At 41.7% G+C, this 25224-nt stretch overlaps 1 protein-coding gene across 9 annotated transcripts in view; it reads right to left on the reverse strand.

Moving 5' to 3' along the window:
- PDLIM5 (PDZ and LIM domain 5) overlaps positions 1-25224 on the reverse strand; it is a 127396-nt gene that overhangs the window by 39826 nt on the left and 62346 nt on the right. For 4 of the 9 annotated variants that reach the window (XM_053404039.1, XM_053404038.1, XM_053404043.1 and 1 more), the window contains 5 exons: positions 22837-22879; positions 19081-19523; positions 10039-10211; positions 8891-8927; positions 344-454 (listed from right to left, as the gene is read on the reverse strand). In XM_053404039.1, the coding sequence (XP_053260014.1) occupies positions 344-454; positions 8891-8927; positions 10039-10211; positions 19081-19523; positions 22837-22879 (807 nt within the window). Of the gene's footprint in view, positions 1-343; positions 455-6453; positions 7336-8890; positions 8928-10038; positions 10212-11885; positions 11904-13619; positions 13635-14473; positions 14491-19080; positions 19524-22836; positions 22880-25224 lie in introns of those variants that run through there. The other 5 variants (XM_053404041.1, XM_053404046.1, XM_053404042.1 and 2 more) reach the window with 5 other exon arrangements.

Below are 25224 nucleotides of genomic sequence, written 5' to 3' on the forward strand. Positions count from 1 at the left end.
CCTCGCAATTAAAATCTTCCCATGCACATAACACACAGGAGTGCTGGCTGTGTCCAGTACCATTCATGGGGAGTGAGTATATTGGGTCCATCATTTTCCAAAATAGGGAGTGAGAATCCACTGGTCCAGTAATAAAGCAGTGCCATTAAGCAGTGACAATTGTGACAAGGATAATGCTTGCTTAATTATCAAATTTAGTGCAAGTCTGATGAACTACTTGAGAATAATAATGACTTCTTCAAGTGTCATGTGCATTCATGTGTGGTGCAAAACGGTTTTCCACAATAAAGTTTAGTCATGTCAGTGAACCATGAATGGATGGAACAAGGACAGAGAAACAGACCTTTGAGCTGGCAACGGTGGTTGTTCTGACACATCAGGTATTTCGCAGGTCTGGGTAGCTACTGTATGGGAATGCTGGGTTTCCAATCCATTAGTTAGTTCTGTAGATATGCTTTATTCATAATAGTAACAGAGAACACACAATTTATGTAACCAGTCACACGTTTTGAGGCTATATAATATCTAGCTTAACATTCCATAAAACAGAGTTGCTAAACCTCTAGGAGATGTCAGTGTGAGTGTTCAGAATTTCAGTAACCAGTTCAATAATTTTGATAACAGAGGGCAAGAGGATTGCTTTAGCCATAGGACACAAAGATAAATTCTGAGCTACTAATTTGCACTGAACCTAGACTAAGCAAGGCTGCAATCCAAACCCCTCTTTTGCTCGGCTGAGGGGGGTTTGGATTGAGTATAGAGTTACCTCCACTCACTTCAGCCAGCTCAGCTGGCCTCCTGCTGGAAGAGATGCCCCTTTCTGCTCTCTGAAAGGTGGTTCACTGGCAGTATTATTGCCAGCACAGTCCAGCAGAAAGCACCCAAAAGGGGTGTTCTGAAGGCAAGGCTTAGCTGGCCTGGGTTCCTGAAGTGCTCCCACAGCCAGCACTTGACAGCATCAGGTCTACCATGGGCCAAATTACTACCTAAAATTGCCACGGAGCTCAGATTTATCTACCAGCCTCACTTTCCACTGCAGCTGCCATGAATCAGTGGGCTACAGATCTGTTGTGAGCTCCATGTTTTGTAGAGCCTTGGTTGCAGCAGCAAGCAATATGGATCACTCTGTTAGCCACACTTTAGTTCCACTGAGATCAGTGTGGTGTAATTTAATGATCTCTATACTGTACCACCCATTTCAAAGTTTCTAAAGCAGGATGTAAGTCTCAATCCAACTATCTCTCTCACTTTTTTTACTTTTTTTCTTTGCTAAATGTGCTGTGGGTGCCAGCTCAAAAGGGATACTGGGATGATAATGGGAGTGTAGATAGGAAAATGCCTGCATCAGTACATCTGTTCCCCCTTTGCCTTGATTCTGTTCAGTGCAGTTGTCTCCCCTCCACCCAACCCCAACCCCGGTCTGCTACAGCCAGCCATCTACACCGCTTACTAACAAGCATCCAGATGTGAATTGCTGGGGGGGAATAAAGATTTGTGTGCTGTTGCCACTGACAGCGCAGTTTTTAGCTTATGCACCGCTGGGGTGCAAAGATCCACTTAGCGCCCCCAAATTTAGTTTAGCCACCAAATTAACTTTTATTATGATGTAAGAGTTAATTTTGCAGGCAAGGCGCCATTGAGAATGACAAGCGCCGTCATTGAGTCTGACAAATGCTGCTGTTGTGAATGACAAGCACCGCCGCTGGTGTGGCGTGTCTTTGGTAAATGAGCACACAAAGCTGAAAGTCCTTTAGTGAAACAGTAGGTATGTATTTCGGTAATACCTAGATATATATGTATTCTGTTTTTCTGGCTTGAGCAAAATTATTTATTATTTCATAACAGGTAGATACTGTAGTTAAGAGTTTAGGTGGCTTCAGCGGCGGGAGCCTGGTGCACCCCAGAATTCGGTGCCTGTGTGCCCCGCACCCCTTGCACCCCCGGGTAAAGACAGCCCTGGCCACTGAACTCCGTAAATAGAGATAAGGTCGGGGGGGGAGGGAAAATGGCAATTAGAGACTGAAGAAAAGAAGGAAACAAGTTAGAGACAAGAGTCTTGGTGGAGGGGAAAAGAAGGGACTGAGATATGTGGTACAAGTACATATAATCCATTTTAGGTCAAGCAACTTTCGATGCATAAAGAATACTTTTTTTAAAGTACTGCATTTTTTCAACTCCCCCCCCCCAATTTTATTTTAAAAAACAAGCAAACCTGGGAGGAATGCCCCCCCTTCAAAAGCTTCAAAATTTCTCAGAAATTGTACATCTCTACTAGATGCCATCTTTTCAGTAAAACTGATTGACACATCGTTCACCGGGGGAGGGGGGGAACCCTGCATCAGACCCATATTTGTAGCTCAAAGACAGAGCTAATGGATTACAGCTGAGAATGAAATGGAATCTGGTAGTTATTAAGAACTTTCAAGTGTTCTAGCAGAAGGGGGTCAGGCATCCAGGTAAGTTGAATGCTCTTTGTGCCAGGAAAAAAAAAGTTTTTCTTGGACTACACAAAAGTGATGACAAAAGTTATGGGCTTGGAGCAATCTAAGCTGCTTTCCAGCCATTCAAAGTAGTCAAAATAGAAGCATGGGGAGTTTGGGTGAGATTTGGATGCACTGCACACTGTCAAATGCAACACAAATCCACGTACAATAAGAATTGATCAGTATTTAGGTGCTAGGGGTTGCAGCAAAAAGGGGGAGCAGCTAAGAAATGGAATTACAGAAAAGAACAACTTACAACTTTAGGGGGAAGGGGAGAAAGAAAAAGAAAACGTGTTACAACTATTGTCAAAGCAATGAATCCTATCTGCATTAATATAAATGTAAACATGATCTTCAGAGTGATTTGTGCTATGTGTGCTTCTGACCTGTATCAAACCCTGCAAATAAGGAGGGCCACCAGAACTCTCCAAAACACTGTTGTAATTGAGATTAATTGCCAACATTTAATTGAGCAATTGCCAGAGAAGAATACTTTTTTTTTTTACACTGTTTTTATAGTGGCTTGTGACAAACTATAAAATATTCACTTTTAACTTTCTCAGCAAAAGCTGTTCATTTCAACAGGCCTTCAACAAGAAATGTTGCTCTTGGTAGTGAACAGTGCCTATTATCATTAAAAACAAATGTTTCAGCACCTTGACATCTTTATCATGTATAGGTTTTTGTGGGCTCCAGTCCATGTCATCAGATGCGTGAAGCTATATCCATGAAAGCTCAGGCAACAATAAATTTGTTTTTGTTGCAAGAGACTAACATGGTTATCCTTTGGATAATATTGCCAAGGGACTATTGATTCTGCACATCCATTGTGTCTTGCAGTGGCTTTCTACATTTAGAGAATTCCCAGCATTTCTCTGTAACCTTTGAAACAGAGCACCACCACACCCTCCACCTTTGGTTATTCAAATATTACTGAGAAGTAGAAGAACCAGTTGTATAAGAAATGACTACTCTTTGCTCCACCTTCATCCCTCTGAATTGGTGAAGTAGGATTGCCATATTTTAAAGGGAAAAAGGGACACATTTGCCATCTTCTACTTTTAACTATGGATAGCTATGACAACTCTACCCATGAAAAAGAGAAAGTGCCCTGGAAAAAGAGGACATACATCAACCCTATGTGAAGTGACTCCTGGAACTGTTTTAGACTAGTAATAAATAATGGTAATATATAACATCTGTATGACACTTTCAAGTGTTCAAAGGACTTCAGATGCATTATCTAGAAATGTTTCTTACAATCACCCTGTAAGGGTAAGGCTAGATTCACTTCATACATGATACGGCTTTAAACAGTCATGACTTCCCTCAAATAATCCTGGGAGATGTAGTTTATTAAGCGTGTGCTTTGTGTGCATGGTGTGGATGTGGCCCTAGTCATTATTCTGTCTTGGTTAGACCACACCTGGAACACTGTGTTCAGTTCTGGACACCACAATTTAAGATGGATATTGACAAGCTGGAACACATGCAGAGGAGGGCAGCCAAAGTGATCAAGGGTCTGGAAACCAAGCCTTATGAGGAATGGTTGAGGGAATTGGAAACTGAGAGAAAAAAGGATAGCCATCTTTAAATATCTCAAGGGCTGTCACATGGAAGATGGATAAAGCTTGTTTTCTTCTGCTTTGGAGGAATGAACCCAAACTAATAGCTTCAAGTTTTAAGAAAGGAGATTCTCACTAAAGATCAGGGAGAGGTTTCTGATAGGAAGACGTGTTTGACAGTGGGACAGACTCCCTCGGAAGATGGAGAACTCCTTCCTTGGTGGTTTTTAAGCAGAGGTTGGATGCCTTGTGTGATCTTGTTGAGATTTGTGTGTTGCAGGGGTTGGACTAGATAACCCTCAGGGTCCTTTCCAACTCTTTATTTCTATGATTATTACTCTCCATATACCAAATGGGAAGAGGAGGATGAGAAAGACCAGCCTGCCTAGTCACCCAGTGAATTCATGACAGAGGTGAAATTTGAACTGGAAAATGACTTCATAACTCAGTTTCTTTAGCTGCTATAGGGCATTCTTTTGATTATGAACCAAGCTGGTTATTGAAGAGATAGTTATTATGAAAATTAAACCTATGATTAGGTCATAATGAATATACAATCTACAAAATGGGCCCAAAAACAGAGGGAAAACACTCTTGACAATAACATCTGTAAAACTCTAAAATAAGGTAAAACGTTCTAGTGCCAAAAAATTCACTGTAAAAAATACATAAAAGCCACAATACATTCACATAACAAAAGTGAGTTTACATTGAATCAGACTCTTCACCAGCTAAATGAATACACAGCACAGTGGTGTTTTTGAACATTCCTGAAGACTACTCTCTACGGTGCAATGCACATGCATTAAACAGAGATGTGTCATTTTATTACATCAACAAACGTGACAATTCAGTTCATTTGAAAATGATGAAGTAATAATCAAACCAATCTGAGATTGAGGTCCCCCCCCCCCAATTGAAACAGCTTTTGGTTTTGAAAGAGTCAAATAGAATTTGATCACAAATAGCACACTATTGGTTTTTTAAAAATTCTATAATGTAACAAAAAAAAAGCAGAAACACATCTTAGTAGTTTAACAGCTTGCCCTGGCATATTTCAAGTTTTCTGCACACGTGGCTGTTAATGTCAAACAAGTGAGCAGTTACCTCAAATCTCCATTTCCTGTTTGACTTGCCCTAGAGATAAGTCAACAAATAGTGAGCTGAAAATATTGTTAGGCAGTTGACTCTGGAGAACTTACATTCCCCACAGAGTAAATGCTGCAGAAGAAAACTTTTGAAGCTGGAGTGGTTCAAGGCTTTCTTTTGTTTGCTTTATTTGTAATTATAAATAAAAATGTTTTTTTCCTGAAGGAGGATCCTAATTAGGTATCTTTTTAAAAAAATAAGCAGAGCTTAAAGCTAGTAGGAAAATGTGGCTTCACCGGGTTTTGCCCTTCCCATGTAACTCTGGAATGGAAACCATGTGTGAAAACAGTACATTGACAATGATGCTTAGAACACAGTGCAGCAAAGAAGAGGAAGAGTTGACATTGTAGTAAAAGGTGCCTCCACCTCCTCCTCTTTGCCCATCTTCAACTCTGCAGCAACTCATGTTCCCTACAGTTGGGATGGATATTCATTCATTCATTCATTCATTCAGCCAGTCAGTTATTTTATCTTGTCCAGGGCAATCCAAAGCGACTTACAACCAAACAAATAGACAATAAACCCCACACGGATACATTAAAACCAAGAGGAAAGAGAAATACAGTAAAAACATTCCTCCCACCCTAATTCACTCTTTTGCAGGGCTCTTTTGTTATTTCCTTCTTCTTCTTTTCCATCTATGTCAAATGCTACAATTTGGCTGACTGGCACTGGTCGTGGCTTGTGGGCTAATATCATGGGTAGGATTGATTAATTGCAAGCTCCTTAATGCAGCTGCCCAGGTGAGGGATGGCACCTCACTCCTGGCTGGCTCAAGATGAAGTTGCAAGGAAGTGGGGTCCTTGTGCCAGACGGACATACTCTGCTGATAGCTTGCTAGTCAGAATGGAGAAGTCTACATTTCCCCTGCAGTGCTGCTGGGAGCAGATTAGGAAGGGCTCAGTCAACTGGCTGGTTCATGACCCAAGCCAAGTGTTTGGCCACTTGTTTGGCCACTTAGCCATTTATCCCATCTAGCTTGAGTTGAACTGCCTGCACTTCTGTGTTGTCTACAAGTTGCAGATTTGCTATCAGTAAAAGTATGACCGTTTAATTGCACCATGTCTTCAGCTGAGTGTAGGGAACAAAATTCAGGCATTTCTCTAAGAAATTTGCTTAAACATATTTTTTTCTAAAAACACTACAGGTATATAGTGACCGTCTTTGCCAGTACTGTCAACATGTGTGCTATGCACAGAGTTCAAAAAGACTTGAAGAATAAGGCAAGAGGGAAGAAATTAACTTAAAGGTAACATTTATTAAATACTCTTCAAGCTTCACAAAGCATAAATTAAATCAGTATGTATTTGCTATAATACATTATATTACAGAGTAATACGCACCATCAAAGCTGCTATTAAGGACAAAGAAAAAAACCACCCCATAATAAATAAAACCTACACTCACTACCTCATACTATTTTCATTGGTTGTTATACATGGCCCTGTTCCAGTGTTATTTTTCCTAGGTTTATAGCCGAGGAGAGTTTAGAAACCATGTATGCACAGTGACATTTCTCTCAAGTTGAGCAGAGTTGCATTATGCTAACATTCCTAAAATCCCCAAAATGGCCTCTTTTCCCTTTAATGCATTTGAAAAATTTACATCCCACTCTAAAATGCACCTACTACTGATTCTGAAGAAGCTATATAAGGAAACTAACAACTGTTTTCACCAAATTCAAACAAAGCTGTACAGAATTAGCAGAATGGTTTCTTAATGTACTGTCCCTTTTTCATGTTAGAACTACTGCAGCCTATTCTTTCTCTGCAATAGACAAAACCAGGTTCTTCCCTAAGCTACTTAGAATATTCTATATGCCACTTGTGTGCTGGCTGCCTATTTAGATACTGATTTTAAAACAGAACATGTTCATCTCATTCTTTACACATCAGTAGGAAACTGTTAGAAAAAATAGTATAGAAAAGGCTAGAATTTCTCATGTAATCAAAGCTAATGGTTTTCATTTCTTTATTTGCAAAGCAAGTGGAAGAGAAAGAGGAAGAAGGAAGGGACACGTGCTTTGTTTTTAAAGCTTGGCAAGTCACTGGACATTAAGGACACGTGCTGAGACGCCATGGTGCCAGTCACGTAATTTTGTGTATCTGGGACCTATGATGTGAAGGGGAACCTTTTCCCTGTGGAAAGAAGTGACAGAAGAGATAGATAAGAGAGGAAAGAGGTTTGCATCGCAGCCCACTGCATGCAAGAACCTGAACATGCAGGATTCCATGCACTTTTAGCAACTCTGTTTGTTTACACTAACTGTACTTGCACTGGGATGCAAATTTCAGAGAAGTGAAAGGGTTTTAAGAGAAAGCAAACTTCTGGCACCTAAGGCTGACAAGAGGCACTTCACAATGTGTGGTTAATACCCACTGAATTCTCAAAAGCCAGAACAAAGCCTGGTTTTTCAGCTGTTGGGGGAGGGTCTTTATTATCCTTGTCCCTCCCATGGCTAGCTAAATCAGAATTGTGTAATATAAGAAGCCATGCAAATCTTCAAACTGCATTATTTACAGACATCACAAAAATTAGCATTTCCTGGTGCAGAATCTTGATTGTTTTTCAAATGCCAACTCCATGCATCTGTTTAACTCTGTTGAACACAGCCCTGCCAACATATTTGCCTTTAATTGCACCATAAACTGCAAGGCCAGTATATCACAAGGAATACGTCCTTTTAATATACTGCTAAAGCCACAACAAACACTCCACACATCCCAAGCACTTATAAATCTGCTGTGACTGGTTGTAGAAAATCTGTTCTGTTATGAACTAGTAATGGGAAGAACATCTACATCTGATTCAGAACTGATCCAGTAGATACAAGTTTAGACAATAAAAAGGGTGTGTAAAGCTTTCTGCTTCCACTTGGTAATCCAACAGGTCCCATTGCCCACCTACCTTGGCCAAGACAGATGCCACCACTTTGTATTCCTTATAGTAAAGTTTGGGAAAGCTGAATGTCTATAGTGGAGACCAAAGGCTGGAGAAGCTTTGGTCCCTCAAATGCTGTTGTACTATCATTCCAGACCACTGGCCCTGCTGGTTGGGACTAATGGAAGCTGGAGTAAGTGGTCTACCATGAGGATCCCAACCGTGACAGAATGGGTACAGGCTACAGAGAAAGCATTACCACACATGCACATTTGTTGAAACAACTGGGCATCTTTAGAATCCCATCTGCCTGCCTCCTTGGTAATGTCACTTGCTTATCGAAGTGAACATTCAATGTAATTGGAAACATTCTCATGCCACTTCTATGAAAAGCGGGCCAAAGTTTAGTAACTACCACATGATTTTGAGAAAAGGATCATTTGCTTAATGAGTGAAAGGGACCGAATGAAGTTATGAAGGTAATCTAAAGATGAACGGGGTACCCAATATTCAAGGTGAAGCATCTTTAAGAACTCAGTATAAATCTTATTCTCTGCTTTCTTGCTCCTGCCTTTCCATTTCTATACACAGCCTGAGAAAATGTGAAAATTGGCCAGGTTTTATAGCAAAATTCATCCTTGCAAAAGTATGTCAAGAGTTTAAAAGGGGGCGTCTTACGCTACTCTCTACAACAGCGTGCAAACACTCTTAAAATGTCTTGAACTTTGCACCCACATGAAGAATTTTTTTCACACTATTAATAAAAAATAAACCATGCAACACATCAAATTATATTTCAGATCAATAACTTACTTTGCTTTCTTTGAATTATCAGGCTCTGGTTCTTTCACTGCAAATAAATAAACCACTAATTACATTTCTATCACAACACCACAGAGCTTTTTGTTTTTTTACATTTCTGCCATAATCCAGAGAACGACCAAGCCTAATTTCCTTTATGAAAAATAATGACATCTAGCATCCACTAAAATCACAAGTGGCTTAGGTAGGGTACCCTATTTTTAAAGGAAACCTACTAGGTTCATTTTTCTTTATGGGCAGCTCACTCCAATGTTCAACTAATCTTATAATTATTAACGATTTAATCTATAAATCTTAGTCCTGAAGTGTAAAACTATTGTTTCAAGCTTTTCGATATGCCTAACCAATTACCACTTGTTAAACTGTCATGAATGGTTTCTTTCTGTCACCATTTTTAATCAACAACACCCCTCCCCAATATTTTTTGACATTTCTGTCTAGCTGCTTACGCACCATACATGTAAAGCACGTTACACACACACACTTAAGAATCCTGGGAACTGTAGTTTACCCCTCAAAGATTTATAATTCCTAGCACCCTTAACAAACTACATCTCCCAAGAGTCTGTGGCACTTTAAATGCATGGTATATATGCAGCCTCCCTTTCACTCACTCTCTTTTAAACACAAGTATTTGTAAAATGTGATTGATTGACTAAATGTATGGAATAATATCATTTGAGAAATTAATTATCACATTATGTAACTACCAAGCTTTACAGGTATCATACCTGGAAAGACTCAAGCTATTATTTAGAACAACAACAACAACAACAACAACAAACTTTTTCAGAGTAACTTTCAAAGACTGGCAAAAGTAATAGAAAACATTAAGCAAACTCTCCTGGTAGCTGGGATCCAAAGAGCTGTTTAGACTCATGCAAGGGACTCATCCTACCCCACTGGGAAGTTTTATTCTTTCACCACCCAACTCTCAAAATACTTTGGAAACTCTCCTCACTTTCCAAAAGGGGTCTACTGCATAGCACACACTGCACTGCTATTGGACCCACTGCTATTGGACCCACAGAATTAACTACACAGCCTTTTATTTTTTTGGCTATTATCTGCTGAAGCTTCCATAATACATGATATAGGACAATGCCAAATGCCACAACCATTCAGAAAGCGGAACTCACTGTGTTCAGTGCCAGTGATCTGTGCAAGGATGCGGAAAGAACGTGACTGGGTAGTTCCTGTCCTTGGGTGCCAATCCTCAGTATCCTCAATCAATCGTTTCTTGCTGTTGTTGCTGTGAGTGGGTGGGTGGTAAAACTCTGTATTTGTATAAACAACATGCTTCCGAGGTGGACTAACAGAATAGAGAAAAGATGGAACACCAGTAAGTGAAATAAAATGTAAACAGCATCATTGCCATTGCTATTATTATTACACTAAGCTAGTTTGCACGTCATGTTAAACCACAGTTAACATACCTTGGGCTTGTTGCACCATCTAAACCCTGGCTCACAATTTGTTTATCTCCAAATGGTAAATCCTTGAAGTTTGTACTTGGCTTATAGTGCCAAAACACGGTTTTTAAAACAGCCACCAGTACACTGCTTGTTTGCATTAAATCATAGTTAAAACATAAACTGTTGTTAAGCATCACATGTGAACACACCCACTGACTGAGATAGAGACACTAAATACCTGCGTTAAAAATCAGTTTCACTGAAATGTATCATTCATTTTTGCAAGTAAATCCATTTAAGATTCAGTCCTGCCCTTTTGTCACAATGGTCGTATATGATGTAATTTGCAATCAATTTCTACTTTACAGAATGCATGAACATCAGCTAACATTATAAAATGTGCAGCAACACTTTCTCTCTTTTTCTTTGGTTCACACATTAGCCTCTTAAAGAGATATCATATTCTTGCTTTGCACCTCTAGAAATAAAGAAGGAAGGCTCCATGATCCCCAGACGTAAACATTGCTTAGAAGGCTTCTAATGCTAACTTCCTTCCCTATTATGCCTACACTAGCAGATTTATACAAGACACACAGCACACATGAAATACTTGTGCAGCACTTCTCAGGGTCCAGCGTCTAAAGTGCTCTTTTGAAAATATAGGTACCAGGGCCTTGCATGCAAAGGAGCCACAGCACAAGTTGAAAAGAAACATTTTTTTAAAAGAAACAAGTCACCAATGAGAGTGGAATTTTGCACATTTGTTTTATCCTTAGGGTGGCGCTGTGGGTTAAACCACAGAGCCTCTTGGGCTTGCCGATCAGAAGGTCGGTGGTTCAAATCCCTGCGATGGGGTGAGCTCCCGTTGCTCGGTCCCTGCTCCTGCCAACCTAGCAGTTCAAAAGCACGTCAAAGTGCAAGTAGATAAATAGGTACCGCTCCGGCGGGAAGGTAAACGGTGTTTCTGTGTGCTGCTCTGGTTCGTCAGAAGCGGCTTAGTCATGCTGGCCACATGACCCAGAAGCTGTACGCCGGCTCCCTCGGCCAATAAAGCGAGATGAGTGCCGCAACCCCAGAGTTGTCCGTGACTGGACCTAATGGTCAGGGGTCCCTTTACCTTTACCTTGCATCTCATGAACCATCTCTTAAGGAACCACTGCTTTTGCCACATGCAATACTGACTTGCCACAATCTCTAGCACAGTGGTGGGGAACCTGTGGCCCTCCAAATCAACTCTCACCATCCACAGCCATTGTTCATGCTTGTTGAGCCTGATTAGAGTTGCAGTCCAACAACATCTGGAGGGCCACAGGTTCTCCGCCTCTGTTCTAGCATTACTCAAAAGTAAGATGAAGACTATGAGGAGCCAGAAGCAAAGTTTGTCTGATTTAGAAGCTGCCCCACTCCCTTTCTCTGTTAATACAGAGGCTGACTGTGCATATGGAGAACATTTTCCAGCATCTGTAGATTATGAATAAGCCAACATTATCTTTCTCATACAACATAAAAGCTCCATTTGAAGCATGCACACACTGCTGAACTACACATACAGGTGAGCTTTTGGCTATTACCGTTTAGGTGGGTTTTGCCTTTTATGCATTTGAAGGGCATGGCAGAAGTATGGAAAGAGTCCAGTATAAGGAGAAATAGGAAGAGGGGGAGAGAGGAGACAGAAGACAAAAAGAATTAAGAGGAAACAGTTGAACGTTTCTGTTGTATTTGATAACCAAATAGATTTAATATATATTTCCCCCATTCTTCTATTTTTGCATTCTCACCCTGCCTTTCTGTCCCAAGCAAGAAGGATGCCATTACAGATATACACAAACATGGTCAAGTAAAGGAAATGACCAGTACTGTGAACTGTTTACTTGTGCACATACAATCTCTGCCATATGTGCTACAATGTGTCAGTATGGGATGAAGAATAGGACTGTTTACAAAAGATAAAAAATGCACAGGGTCTTGTGGACTCATTGCCCCTAGTGATACATCTGTAAACAAACCCAATACACACGTAAAGGTAAAAAAGGTAAAGGACCCCTGGACGGTTATGTAAAAGGCAGTTCATAAATAATCAGTAACTGTTTTTCGTGCTACTTTTCTCTATTTTTGTTTCTCATAACCTAGACTAGTTGGAAATATACTTGCAATAGAAGTATTAAAGTATTAAAAATAGAAGCTTTAAACTCTTGGTCCTTAGATATACAGTGGTGCCTCGCAAGACGAAATTAATTCGTTCCGCAAGTTTTTTCTTCTTGCGAGTTTTTCTTCTTGCGAAGCACGGTTTCCCATAGGAATGCATTGAAAATCAATTAATGCGTTCCTATGGAGACCGCCTTCAGACCAGGTCCGGGAACAGTCTGTCCCCGGACCTCTTCTGAAGGCTGGTGGGGGAGAAGGACTTTTCTCCCCACCGCCAGCCTTCAGAATAGCCTTCTGAAGGCTGGCGGTGGGAAGAAAAGCCCTTCTCCCACCGCCAGCCTTCAGAAGAGTTCCCCAGGGCTGCCTAGGCTGAGGATAGCAGCCTGCTGCCCGGCGCGAGGGGCGCTCTGCTTCAGAGCGCCCCTCGCGCGGGGCAGACATTCGCAGCTTGGGGAGCCCTGCAGGACTTCCCCGCAGGGCTCTCCAAGCTGCGGATAGGGGTAGCTGTTCTGAATGTTGGCGGTGGGGAGGAAAAACCCTCCTCCCACCGCAAGCCCCGGGAACAGAGGAGAAGGCGCGCTGCGCTTCCCCGCTGTCCCCGGAGATTTCCCTATGGGCTTTCGTCTTGCGAAGCAAGCCCATAGGGAAATTCGTCTTGCGAAGCCGCTAAAAATCGGAAAACCCTTTCGTCTTGCGGGTTTTTCGTTTAGCGAGGCATTCGTCTTACGGGGCACCACTGTATGTATAATAGCCCCCCTTTGAGCAATAGTCGCCTTTGACTGGACTTAACCATCCAGGTGTCCTTTACCTTGAGCAACTGGTTCAATATGTGTGCAATGGACAATTAAATTTACCATCAAGAAATATTACAAAATGGGAGAGGAGGTGGTAGGAATCTTTCTCCAAATAAGCAGCTCATAGTATTAACATCGGTCTTCTGGGGCATAATTTGTGTGCACAAAGATTTTGTATATTCTTATACAACTGTGTGATGTTAACTTTACAATCATTTTTCTTGTTAACTGAAGCAAGCTATTCCTAAGAAATCCAGGGGTTAATTACAAAGAATAGCTGCAAAATACAACATTGTTTTATTTACTGTTGTGAGGAAAAACATGCTTAAGTAGTTAAAAGGCAAATTATATTAGTGAAGTACTTACACCTCATCAGGGTTACTGAAGGAAGGGAGGGACAGAACAACAGACAGACAATGGAGAAGATTCCAGGATGGCGGAGTACAGATAGGAAATTGCATATAAAAGTGAAGCAAGAAAAAGTTAATAGAAAATTAATTAGGAAATTAGAGCAAATGAGTAAATCAAAATCAGTAAGATTTAATAACAGGCTCACTCAGAATCATGAACCTATTACGTTAGAAGCTAACAAGTATTGTGAATGGCAAAGGTTAGCATGTCCTTTTGGTTGGCCCTTTCTAGTAGTTACCAAGTTTGGTAGCAAGATGGTGCCACAGGCAAAGCTAAAGTTAGAGTGCGCTCGCTTCTTTTCACAAAGTCAATTTATATAGTAATGATTTTAGTTAACTCTAGCCAGGAAAGTAGGGCAGGGGAAGCAGGTAGGAAAAAATGGGTACTAAACAAATCTTTAGCTATCTCAAGTTTAACTGCAACATGCTTGAGGCTGTAATCCTAAACAAATGCGCTTGGGTGTAAATCCCTTTGAACTCAATGCAGCTTACTTCCATGGAGACATGCATAGGATTGTAGGATAAAAGGTCTAATTGTTACAATTTTTATAACAGTAAAATTAACAATTATATTATTGTTTCTGTTACTGCTATTATTATTGCTACAAATGAAACACTGCAACAAAACTTATTTGGTAAAAAAATGCATACTGTGTGCAGCGTAAAAAGGCAAACAATTAATGTTAATCACTTTTTAATAAGCGCTGCATTTGTCTTGCAGATGTTGAATTATAAAGCACAACCGTCATGCATGCTACTTCTTAAAAAACATGAAAACACAATTCCACTCAAGGTGCTACTGATACTAACTTTGTCACTGTGGCTTCCTGCAAAAGAAAAAAGAGCAATTCGTATGTTTATTGTACTGACTTCCCTACTGCTGCATCCTGAACATATGCCAGGGTCACCAAAGTCCAAGTGCCTCCTCACATTTTTAAATTAAATATGTCAGCAAACTTGTAAGAACACATTTTGTTCAGTGCGGCGTCAGGTGATCCGTCTGATGCTAAGAGAACGATGTTCATGCATAGGTTGTTGACAAGACAATAAACATAAAAAACAGAATGGCACACAGCAACTTAAAAACCAAGCCAGCCCATGCTGCAGATGAACATAAGTCTTCTCAGGACTTATCCCCACACACGTGAACTATTTTTCTCCCCCACTGGGGGTTTGGGACGTTGGGTGACAATTTGCTAATCAGAGCTCATGTGGCATGGTGATCAAGGAGATGTATGCTGTGGGTGTGTCCTTGGTTCATGGTGATCAAGAACATGCATGATGTGTGTGTGTGTCCTTGGTTTATATCTCAGCTCAGACATGAATTTCCCCAGAGTGATCTTAGGTAAGCCACATAACGATCACAGTAGCCTACCTTGAACACCTATTGTAGGAAGTACTGGAATAATCTAAACACTGCGGGGAAACGCATGAAAAGGCTGCAGTTCTGTGCTGCTTGCTCTGCCACATCTAAAGCCCTTGCAGCTTGCTATGCTTGGGGCAGGAAATAGGGGCTGACTTTATTTGTTCCCCCTGCCACCACCCATTTTTCTTTTTTTTTTAAAAAAAGGAAAGCCTAACTGGGTATAATGGAAGGGAAATCAACAATTCTACCTCTAGGGCTGGAGTGGTTTCAGGCCCAATAGGTAAGTATGTCTATGTAACAAGAGGGATTTGGATCTACTCTCCAAGCATCACCCTGAAATGTCCTGCCACCACCAGAAAACTACTAGCAGTACTTTTGCTTCTATTTTGTCTTTGTTTTTTTGATGTCCTCTATGCTGGGTTAATGAAGGGACTGTATGCAGATGAAGGTGATGGCTGGCCCTGTGTGAGAGGCAAGGAAGGGAAGATCTCCCAGTGTGGGAGGCTGGGAGAAGAAAGGGAAGCTCCCAGGTGAAATCTGGGAGGGTCCACCTATTTCTGTGTGAGACAAGGGTTAAGACAGGCATCCCCAACCTTCGACTCTCCAGATGTTTTGGGCTACAATTCCCATCATCCCTGACCACTGGTCCTGAAATCTGGGAGGGTCCACCTATTTCTGTGTGAGACAAGGGTTAAGACAGGCATCCCCAACCTCCGACTCTCCAGATGTTTTGGGCTACAATTCCCATCATCCCTGACCACTGGTCCTGATAGCTAGGGATCATGGGTGTTGTAGGCCAAAACATCTGGAGTGCCGCAGGTTGGGGATGGCTGGGTTAAGATCTACCTGTGAGAGAAGATATTGCATTGTTTTTCCTCTTTGTTTTTCTGGTTTTTCTTTAGACTAGTCTGCTTTTTTATTGTATTGTTTTATGATATAGATAGATAGATAGATCGATAGATAGATCGATAGATGATAGACAGATAAATAGGTAGGTAGGTAGATGACAGATAGATGATAGATAGAAAAACTACTAACAGTACATCTTCGCTAGCTTTCTGAAAGCTTTCTGCTGGCAATACCAAAGACTCTTCCAGGGGCGTTAAGTGCCGTCCTGGCAGTGAAACTGATCTCCAGCGAGAGAGAAGCCAAGATTCCTCTGCTGATACATATAAAAGTAATGGCTGTTAATATGTAATTTCAAAGGTCTCTTTATATAAATACACTTCATGTGACACATTTTGATTTAGCATTTGTAATTTCATTTTCAGATGTATAGAAATGACTGGAAGTTCATTTTGCACATAAAAGGGCTATCCTTGCTCTCATTTTAAACATTGACAAGTTGCTCATTCATTTACCTTTCTTTTTAAGTTTTTGTTTGTTTGTTTTTAGTGCAACAAGACCCTTTGTTGCTTTTGCTATTTAAGAGACTGACGTGGCTACCCCTCTGAAAATAGTTACCTGAATTAGTTTCTAATTTCTGGAAGCAATTGTACTAGAACTATGGCCCCAAGTCATACACAAAAGCATGCTTGTACTTAATCTCAAAGTGCACTGCATGTATAGATGTGACGTGCTGCGGACTAGGAAGACCTCCAGTAAACAGATTGTATTACTGAGGTCTAAAAATATTTATAAAAAGGGCAGTGCAACGTCTTGCTGTTTAATCAGCACTAGATCTCTCATGTGTAAGCAAATTCTTGTCACACTAATAATTGCTCGAGCACCATTTGAAACCATAATATTTTCAGTACAGCTAAGCCCAACAAGTCTACAGCTATTTCTTTTTTACTTCGCTAGATAATATCAGAAACTAGTCTTCGAATAATATTGGAAAATTGGAGAATTGCTTAGCTAGGCTGCACTGCTGCTAGATTTTTGCAGTGAAGAATATAATGGATAGATATGCTACCTTAAGGGAAGTCAGAATGAATATATATATATATATATATATATATATATATATATATATATATATATATATATATATATATTGTTCTGTTATTTATTCATAACACTTATTTATAAAACAGTTTTGGGGAAATGAACAAGAAAGTACAAAGCTCAAGGCTCTTCATGTGACCCCCAAGGCAAGTCAGAGCCTCTTCATATCTTCAATATGGAGATAATGGTATTGATCTACTTTATGATATTCTTGTAAGAATTCCTGGAGATCATGTACATGAAGCAACTTAAAGTTATTTCTTAAAAATTATACCGTGCAAAGCATTATATAATCTAATGACCAGAATTTTCACTGTTTGCTAAATTTACTGGTTAGAAAGCAGTTTTTAGCCTGTCATCAGATTTCAACTTTGGGGGTGGGAGGGAAAGACAGCCCTGAGCCTTGGCAGAACGAAGTCATTTTCCTTTGTAATAAATTGTATTTGAATGCTAATTACCGCAGCTGAATGGCAGCTCCCATGTCTTTGCAAAAGATAGCTTTTCCTGGAAGGCTACAAATGGTTTGCCAAGATATATTTATGTTTTTGTTTGCTTTGAGTTGTCAGGAACTCTCCCCCCTTATTTTAGATAGTGTGGAACTATAGCATCATCTGCTCATGAGAGTTGTAACAATTGCTATGCCATCTGTGCAACATAAGATGCATAAGGGTTGCATTGTAGGCATTCTGTTGAAGTAAATGTGCTGGCCGGGGTGGGCATTCCAGACACAAAGGTCAAACCTTTTATCTCTCAAAGCACTTATGAACTTTCACTACACACATTAAATAAGAGTGGAGCTGACTTTAAAGTGCACATGTACAAATTGGGCTAAAAAGGCTTAGTTTGCTGCGTCTCTGTGTGCAACGCCTTCTCCTAGAACTTGGTCCATCTCATTATGCCTTTAAGGGATGGGGAACATATTTTCCTATAAAAGGTATATTTTCCAAGGGACAATCTGTTGAGGGCTGCATGCCAATGGTATATGAACCATTACCAGTGCAATGTTTCTAGAAAAAGAGGTGCCAGAACTCACCATAACCCCACTTGAGAGTTCTGCCAACTTACAGCTGAAAAAAGCCCTGATGGTACCCATATGAACTTAACTGGACCCCATGATCATCATCTGAGGCCCTTCTTTATGTGCCTCCTCCATGAGAGGTCTAGAAGGCAGTAACACAACAATGGGCCTTTTCTGTGGTGGCTCCACGTTTGTGGGGTGGGTTGCTCTCCCCAAGAAGGCTTTAGGTGCCAGGCAAACCTTTCCTCTTCTCCCAGGCCTTTGGCTAATTAAACAATCTATGGCCTTTTAAACTGTGTATGTTTTGTTTGTTTGTTACTATGATATACATTTTTGTGTTATAATATTGTAAACCGTCCGGTGATCCTCAAATGAAGGTGGTATAGAAATTTAATTTTTAAAAAAGGGTGGGTGAGACGGCCAACCATTCTCTCTCAATATAGCGCCCTCTTTTTTTATCTCTCTTCATGTTGTGAAATGGCAGATTCCTCTTCGACTAATGATTTCCCTGGAGCACTTTCCCTATCTCCTCTTTCCATCATTCCATCCTTTTGGCCTACTTCCCATTTCTGCTAGAGTCCTCCTTATCCCTCACCCACACTGCATGAAATTAAGCTGAGAACCACAAGCTCTCCACACCTGGCCTCAGTAAAATAGTACAAGGTTAACTGCTGTGAAAGGATTAAAATAAGAAGCAAGTCACATGCCTCAGTGTTTGATGAAATCAAGAATGTCCACAAAACCTTTCCACAAAACAAAATTGTCTATGCCACATACTTAGAACTTGCTCAATTGTCATTTCATAGCCCCGGGGACCACTAGGAACTGCAGTTTTGTGAGAGGACTGAGGTGTCTCCAACACATAATTCCCAGAACTCTCACCTAACTATAGTCCTTAGCATTCCTTTGGAAAAGCCATTACAATTAATGTGGCTTAAAAACAAATAAGTTATTGGATGCACAGCCAAATTTCATTGAGAAGCTCGTTTAGAAAACAAAAAGGTAGACAGGCAGGTTGATAAATTGCCTAGGAAACCCTTTTTAAGACCATCAAAAGAGTGGGAAAGGTTTCCTGAAACCACCTACCCATTTTGCTCTTTACTGTCACCCTGGTTCTCTCTGAATCCTCTTCGCTGTCCCTCTGCCACCTCCTGGGCATTGTCGTTGAAAGAGGTGTTCAATGATGCATTGTGTGTGGGCTGCCATGGGATATTAACTGCAGGTTTAGCAGCACTCAGCTCAGGTGAACGCTGGTCAGCGTTAGACTTGGCGTTAGCATGCAGTCCGGAGGCGGTGAATGCAGTGGGAGGCGTGACATTGGCCAGTGGTGTAAGGGAAGCATGTGATGAAAAACTCGCATGAGCTGGAGTGAAGGCAGATGATGGCGATGGAATGGACGTGATCTTGGAAGCTGACATAGACCCAAAGGGTCTTGGGGCCTTATTGAAGGCTATGTTGGCTGTGGATGAAACTTTGGGCACGACTGCGGACGGAATGGGCACAGGCTTAACTAGTTCCTTAGGCTCTACCTATGTGAAATAAAAACAACAACAACACAAAAATACACAAGAAAGCCACACGGACACACACGCGCACATACAAATGGCATGCAAAATATAAGTGTCATCTGTTGCAGTTTCATCTTGAAACACAAACTGATGACCAATGAAGGATTGCCCATTACATAGCTTTACCCACAAAGCACTAGTTCTAATCACACACGTGGCATGCACTATTGAGGAGAAAAAGTTGAACACGCATGAGCTGGGAACTGACCAAAAATATTCATAATTGACTGGGCTTGAGTGTTAAGAGATAAAGGAGACTCACCCAGTGCAAGAATGAGAGGTAAGTAGTGGAAGATGCAAAGCCCAACATAAATACCTTCATTTTTTGGCCAGTATTGAATAACCATTTTGCTATTTTCTAATGTGACCAAGGGAGTTCTGGACTTTTGTTTCTTGAATTACCATCTCCCCATGAATCACTGCCAACCTCTTTTTGATTCAAGGTGATTTTTCACAAGCAGTTTGCTGTATCACACGGGGCTGTGCTGCTCAAAGTGTGTGCAGGGTTGTGTGTGTTAAAAAGTTATCTTAAACACATCCAAGGTCCTCGCGACTTTTAAAATAGTTCACTGTTCTGTATAGCCTTCATTTACACACTTCTAGGAGAAAAGTCAGAAAAGGGCACCCAGAATTATAAAGGGAATGGCTCAACTGTTTTCCTAGAAGTTTGTAAAAGAAGGCTATGCAGTAGGAGGAACATTTACAACATTTGTGGCCTTTCACTTTAGAGAAAAGCCAAGTGAGAGGGCACATGACAGAGGTAAATGGAAGTATCAATGGAGAAAGTAGATGGAAATTCTCTCTCCCTCTCTCTCTCTCATTGGGATACCCAATGAAGCTGAATGTTGCAAGATTCTGGACAGATGAAAGAAAATACTTCCTCCCACAGTGCATAGCTGAATTATGAGATTCACTCCCAGAAGAGGTAGAGATGGCCACCAACTTGCATGTCTTTGAAATTGGATTACAGTATTTTTCGCTCCATAGAGTGCACCGGACCATAGGGAGCACCTAGTTTTTAGGGGGGGAAATAAAGAAAAGAAATTTATTCCCCCCCATCAGGTCCAGGAGCGGCGGCAAGATTGCGCGCAACCTCGCCCCGCTCCTGGAGCTTGCAGGACTGGGGGCTGGGGGTGGAGAAGCCTGAGCTTCCCCCGACCTCAGCCCCCAGTTCCGAGCGCAGCGGGAACTCCCGCTGCGCTCAGAAGGCTTGCGGACAGCTGCCTGAAGCCTGGAGAGCGAGAGGGGTTGGTGCGCACCGACCCCTCTCGCTCTCCAGGCTTCAGCGAAAGCCTGCATTCGCTCCATAGGGCGCACACACATTTCCCCTTCATTTTTGGAGGGGGGAAAGTGCGTCCCATAGAGCAAAAAATAGGTAGATAGATTCAAGGAGAATATGGTTATCAATGGCTACTAGCCACAATTGTTCTGCCGCTACTGTCAGAGGAAGTATGCCTGCGAATACCAGTTGCTGGGAATTGCAATCAGGGCTGCTTTAGAGCTCAGGTTCTGATGGCAGGATTCTCATGGGCATCTGGTTGGCCACTGTGAAAACAGGATGCTCAACAAGATGGGTCTTTGATCCAGCAGGGCTCTTCTTACCAATAAGACAGAAATTGCTGGCTGCACTACACTACTCTTTGGGTTGTTTAATTACCGTATTTTTCGCACCATAGGAAGCACCGGACAATAGGACGCACCTTGTTTTAGAGGGGGGAGAACAAGGGAAAAAAATTCTTCCGCTCTCTGCCCAGCGCCCCTTCAGCGAAGCGGCAGGAAGCGCTGCGCAGAGAGTGGGAGAATTTTCGCCCTCTTGTTTTCCCGCTCTAAAACAAGGTGCCGTTTAAGGTGCGTTCAGGCGGGTACCTTGGAAGCCTGGAGAGCTAGAGGGGTCAGTGCGCACCGACCCCTCTCGCTCTCCAGGCTTCAGGTTCCTTTCGACCTGCTCTTTGGGGCTGGCGGGGGGAAGCCCACCACCAGCCCCAAAGACCAGGTCAGGGAGCAGCAGAAAGGCGCAGCGGAGAGGCTGCTGCCATAGTCACGCGTCACTTCTCCAGCTGGGAGAGGGTCGCGGGGCTATGGCTTCTTTAGCCCCGCACGCGCTCTCCCGGCTGGAGAGGTGACGCATGGCTATGGAGGCTCCTGCCATAGCCGCACGTCACCTCTCCAGCCGGGAGAGGGTCGTGGGGGACTGCTTTAGCTCCGCGCGCTCTCGCTGGGCTGGAGAGGTGACGCGCGGCTATGGAGGCTCCTGCCATAGCCACGCGTCACCTCTCCAGCCGGGAGAGGGTCGCGGGGGGCTGCTTTAGCTCCGTGCGCGCTCTCCCGGCTGGAGAGGTGACGCGCGGCTATGGCAGGAGCCTCCATAGCCGCGCGTCACCTCTCCAGCCGGGAGAGGGCCGCGGGGCTATGTTGTCTTCGCTCCATAGGACGCACACACATTTCCCCTTCATTTTTGAAGGGGGAAAAGTGCGTCCTATAGAGCGAAAAATACAGTAAAAGGCAAATTTACATATTTGTTCTGAAAAGGGAATCACCTACTATTTCCACATTTAGTGGTGGGGTGTTTTTTTGTGGGGGTGTTATTCAGCTAGTCATGAAACTCAGGTCTAATAAAGTGAGATGGAATCAGACAGAAAAGGAGTATTCAGCTACTAAAAAAGACAGGGACAACCTTAGGTCGCCTATCACAAGTATGTCCCTTTCAAGAAGCTATGTTTTCTGCCTTTCCAGAGTTCTTTTTAGCTACTGTATGAACTGCGACTTAACATCCAGGCCCCCTGTATTTTGGAGACTGAAGCCATAGCAGTCTGTGAGGAAGATACAGCAAATGTATCCTCAGTAAAAAACAAAAAACACAGCTGCACACTCAGTTCCTGATACAAAGACACATGGGCTCCATAATCTCCCAGAAGGCTTTGTACATGGTTAAGTACATTCTAGAGGTAAGGGAACAATGGACTAGGTAGTGTATGCATGATGTTAACATAGCTTGGTCCTGATTGAAACAGGTATTTCCTTGGTATTGTTTCATTCGTGGCCAACTCTGAACTCCCATATTATCCTAGTGCATAAGTGGCTATGGCCTGCATAGCATACCCAGTCATCCTCAAAATGAATGCAAAAATAGGGCTTTACAGATCAAGATAAACATCTTGAAACACTATTTTTGTTGCACTGGAAGAGCTCTTCAATTAATACATGTTAAGAGAAGGATTTCAAGGAGTTAATTGGTTACAGTGATACGCCCCTGGATTTGAAGTGGAGGACTTACCTGTTGCACAGGTATGGGATCAGGTTTCGGAGCAGAAGGTGCTCTGAAAAAAAGAAAAAAGAACAGGCCATGTAAATTCTAAAGAAACCTACCACACATAGTTCAATAATCTTCTAAATCACTATATAGCCTCTAACAGCACAATCCAATCAAAAGCTAAGCAGTTGGGATCCCACTGATTTAAGCAATGCTTAATTCAAATCAGTGGTATTTGTCAATGGACCCACAGAGCTTTATACAGTGTATTAGTTTTCTTAGAATCCAAAGTCTTATTTCAAACCACAAGAAATCAGTTGCTTAACTTAGTGTTTGAATAGCAAAGCATTTGCATCCCAAAGTTGAAGAATGACTTCGGAGTATATTGGATGCATTTGAAACTGAAACATTTCCATGCTTAAATTATGACACAGCACAACACTCCAATGGGTTAACAGAAACCACACGGTTCACAGTCTATAAGGTGGTGGTGGCAGATACAGGAAAAACACATGTATTCTATCATCCAGTTATAGTCAACAGGTTGGGTTTCCCATTGGATATTGGTGTACCATGTACAGGTATACATTTTGCCACTGAACTGCAAGTAAAGAAAAACCCAAGGAGAATTTAGAGATTCCCAGAAAGGCAAAACACTTAGGAAAATCGGTGGTTGAATGGGAGGAATCTGATATGGTTAGAAACAATTTCAGAGGGGTCTCACTCTTCCCTACTGAATCCGTACTAATTAACGCTAAGAACAAATAAGACTTTGGCTGGATCTAGATATGTTCAAAGAGGTGTTTCAGTTAAATGCATTGTAAACTTTGTATGCGAAATCAGGCTGGCAAAAATGGAACTCAACAGCGCTATCTGGTGTCACATTGTTATCATGTATATACAAGGCATATAAAGCGCTTTTTTCTTTGCCAATGTACAGGTAGCTGAGTCCTTTGCCTTCTTTGAGAAACAGGTTTGTTCTCCTGTTTCAGAGACCATCCAGTGGGAACATCCAATGAAACATGACTACATGGCCCCCAAAATAAACATTTGGATAAATCAGTGTTAACATGCAATTACAAAGTAGTCAGTTTATAGAAATACAATGAAGAAATGGCCATGGTTCAGTGGTAAAACACATGCAGAAGGTCCCAGGTCCAAAACTTAAACAAAGGTAAAGCTTCAACTATAGCTGTAGCTAATGAAAATGGTTGCTTTCTCCGTAGTTGTACATATAAAATGAAAAACATGTATTGTTCCCATATTTGCTTTCATCAGGTCTGGCACAATGTAGTGGAGGAGATCAAACTACAGCGTCTAGAGTTTCAACTAGAATCTTAAATCTCGACTCTCCTGTTCCAGAAAAAAATCTTTTCAACATGCAAATGGAACACTTCAAATTACCATGTTTATATTTGATGTCATCCTTACAACATAAATATCCAAAGATATGGTCCAGGCCCCTATGGCTACAGTGCCTGTATGCAGAGGGGTTGCCAGAGTATTAAATAAAGGCTTATTGCCCCCACCCCACCAGCACACACAACATACTGGGCAATTATGGGGATTAGGAGCTCCTCTCTCTCTGAGTTTGAGTAACATGCCCTGAGTTGAGAGATGAGGCTGGGTGAGGCTCAATGAGGGGCATGCAGACGTCACAATCCCAATATGAAACAAATCTCCCACAGACATGCAAGAGAGGTTTGCTTCAAACCAGTTCTATCCCAGCTATTTGCACATACCAGTTTTGTTTATTAAAAAAGCAGCATTTCTATGGCTCTGCAGCTGAACCTAAAATGCAGAATTTGTGCGGGCAAGGCATGGCATTGAACGAATTCCGGTGATAAAATTGAATGCCTTACAGTACGTTTCTTATAAATTTGGGATTCAATTACTTACCACCACCACCCTCCCCCTTAACACATTGTGGTTGGAAAATAACTATCTGCCCAGAGATTCCTGAAATGTTCTAACTGCTATTACTCAGTTCAGGGTATTGTGTAAGATATACAAAAATCAGTTGGGTCATCAAAATACGAATGAGAAAATTGCTGTGGTTGTGAAAATTGACAAGGAGGGGGAAAATAAGGACGGGCAACACTTAACGATGGAAAATGCTTTGGCACAATAATATCCATGTATATTATGTTAAGCGTGAATTCAAATGAATTGCTGATGTGTTAAAAATGAACAGACCCCATTCTTCCCTGGTGTAGAAGAAATCCATGCTGCTGTGAAAAGAGTCTGACTACAAGACTACATGATTGTGGCTTCAAGTCCTTCCCACGTCATCATTGTCCTGGCTACTGGCTGGAATGTGATGGACTAGAGAGGAGCCACATGATTTCACCTCCCCTCCATTTCCTAAACTCAGCGCAGTGCAGTATTATGCTTGCACCAACGTTAATAAAA

The sequence above is a fragment of the Podarcis raffonei genome, chromosome 9 (genome assembly GCF_027172205.1).
Source record: "Podarcis raffonei isolate rPodRaf1 chromosome 9, rPodRaf1.pri, whole genome shotgun sequence".
In the NCBI taxonomy this organism is placed as follows: domain Eukaryota; kingdom Metazoa; phylum Chordata; class Lepidosauria; order Squamata; family Lacertidae; genus Podarcis; species Podarcis raffonei.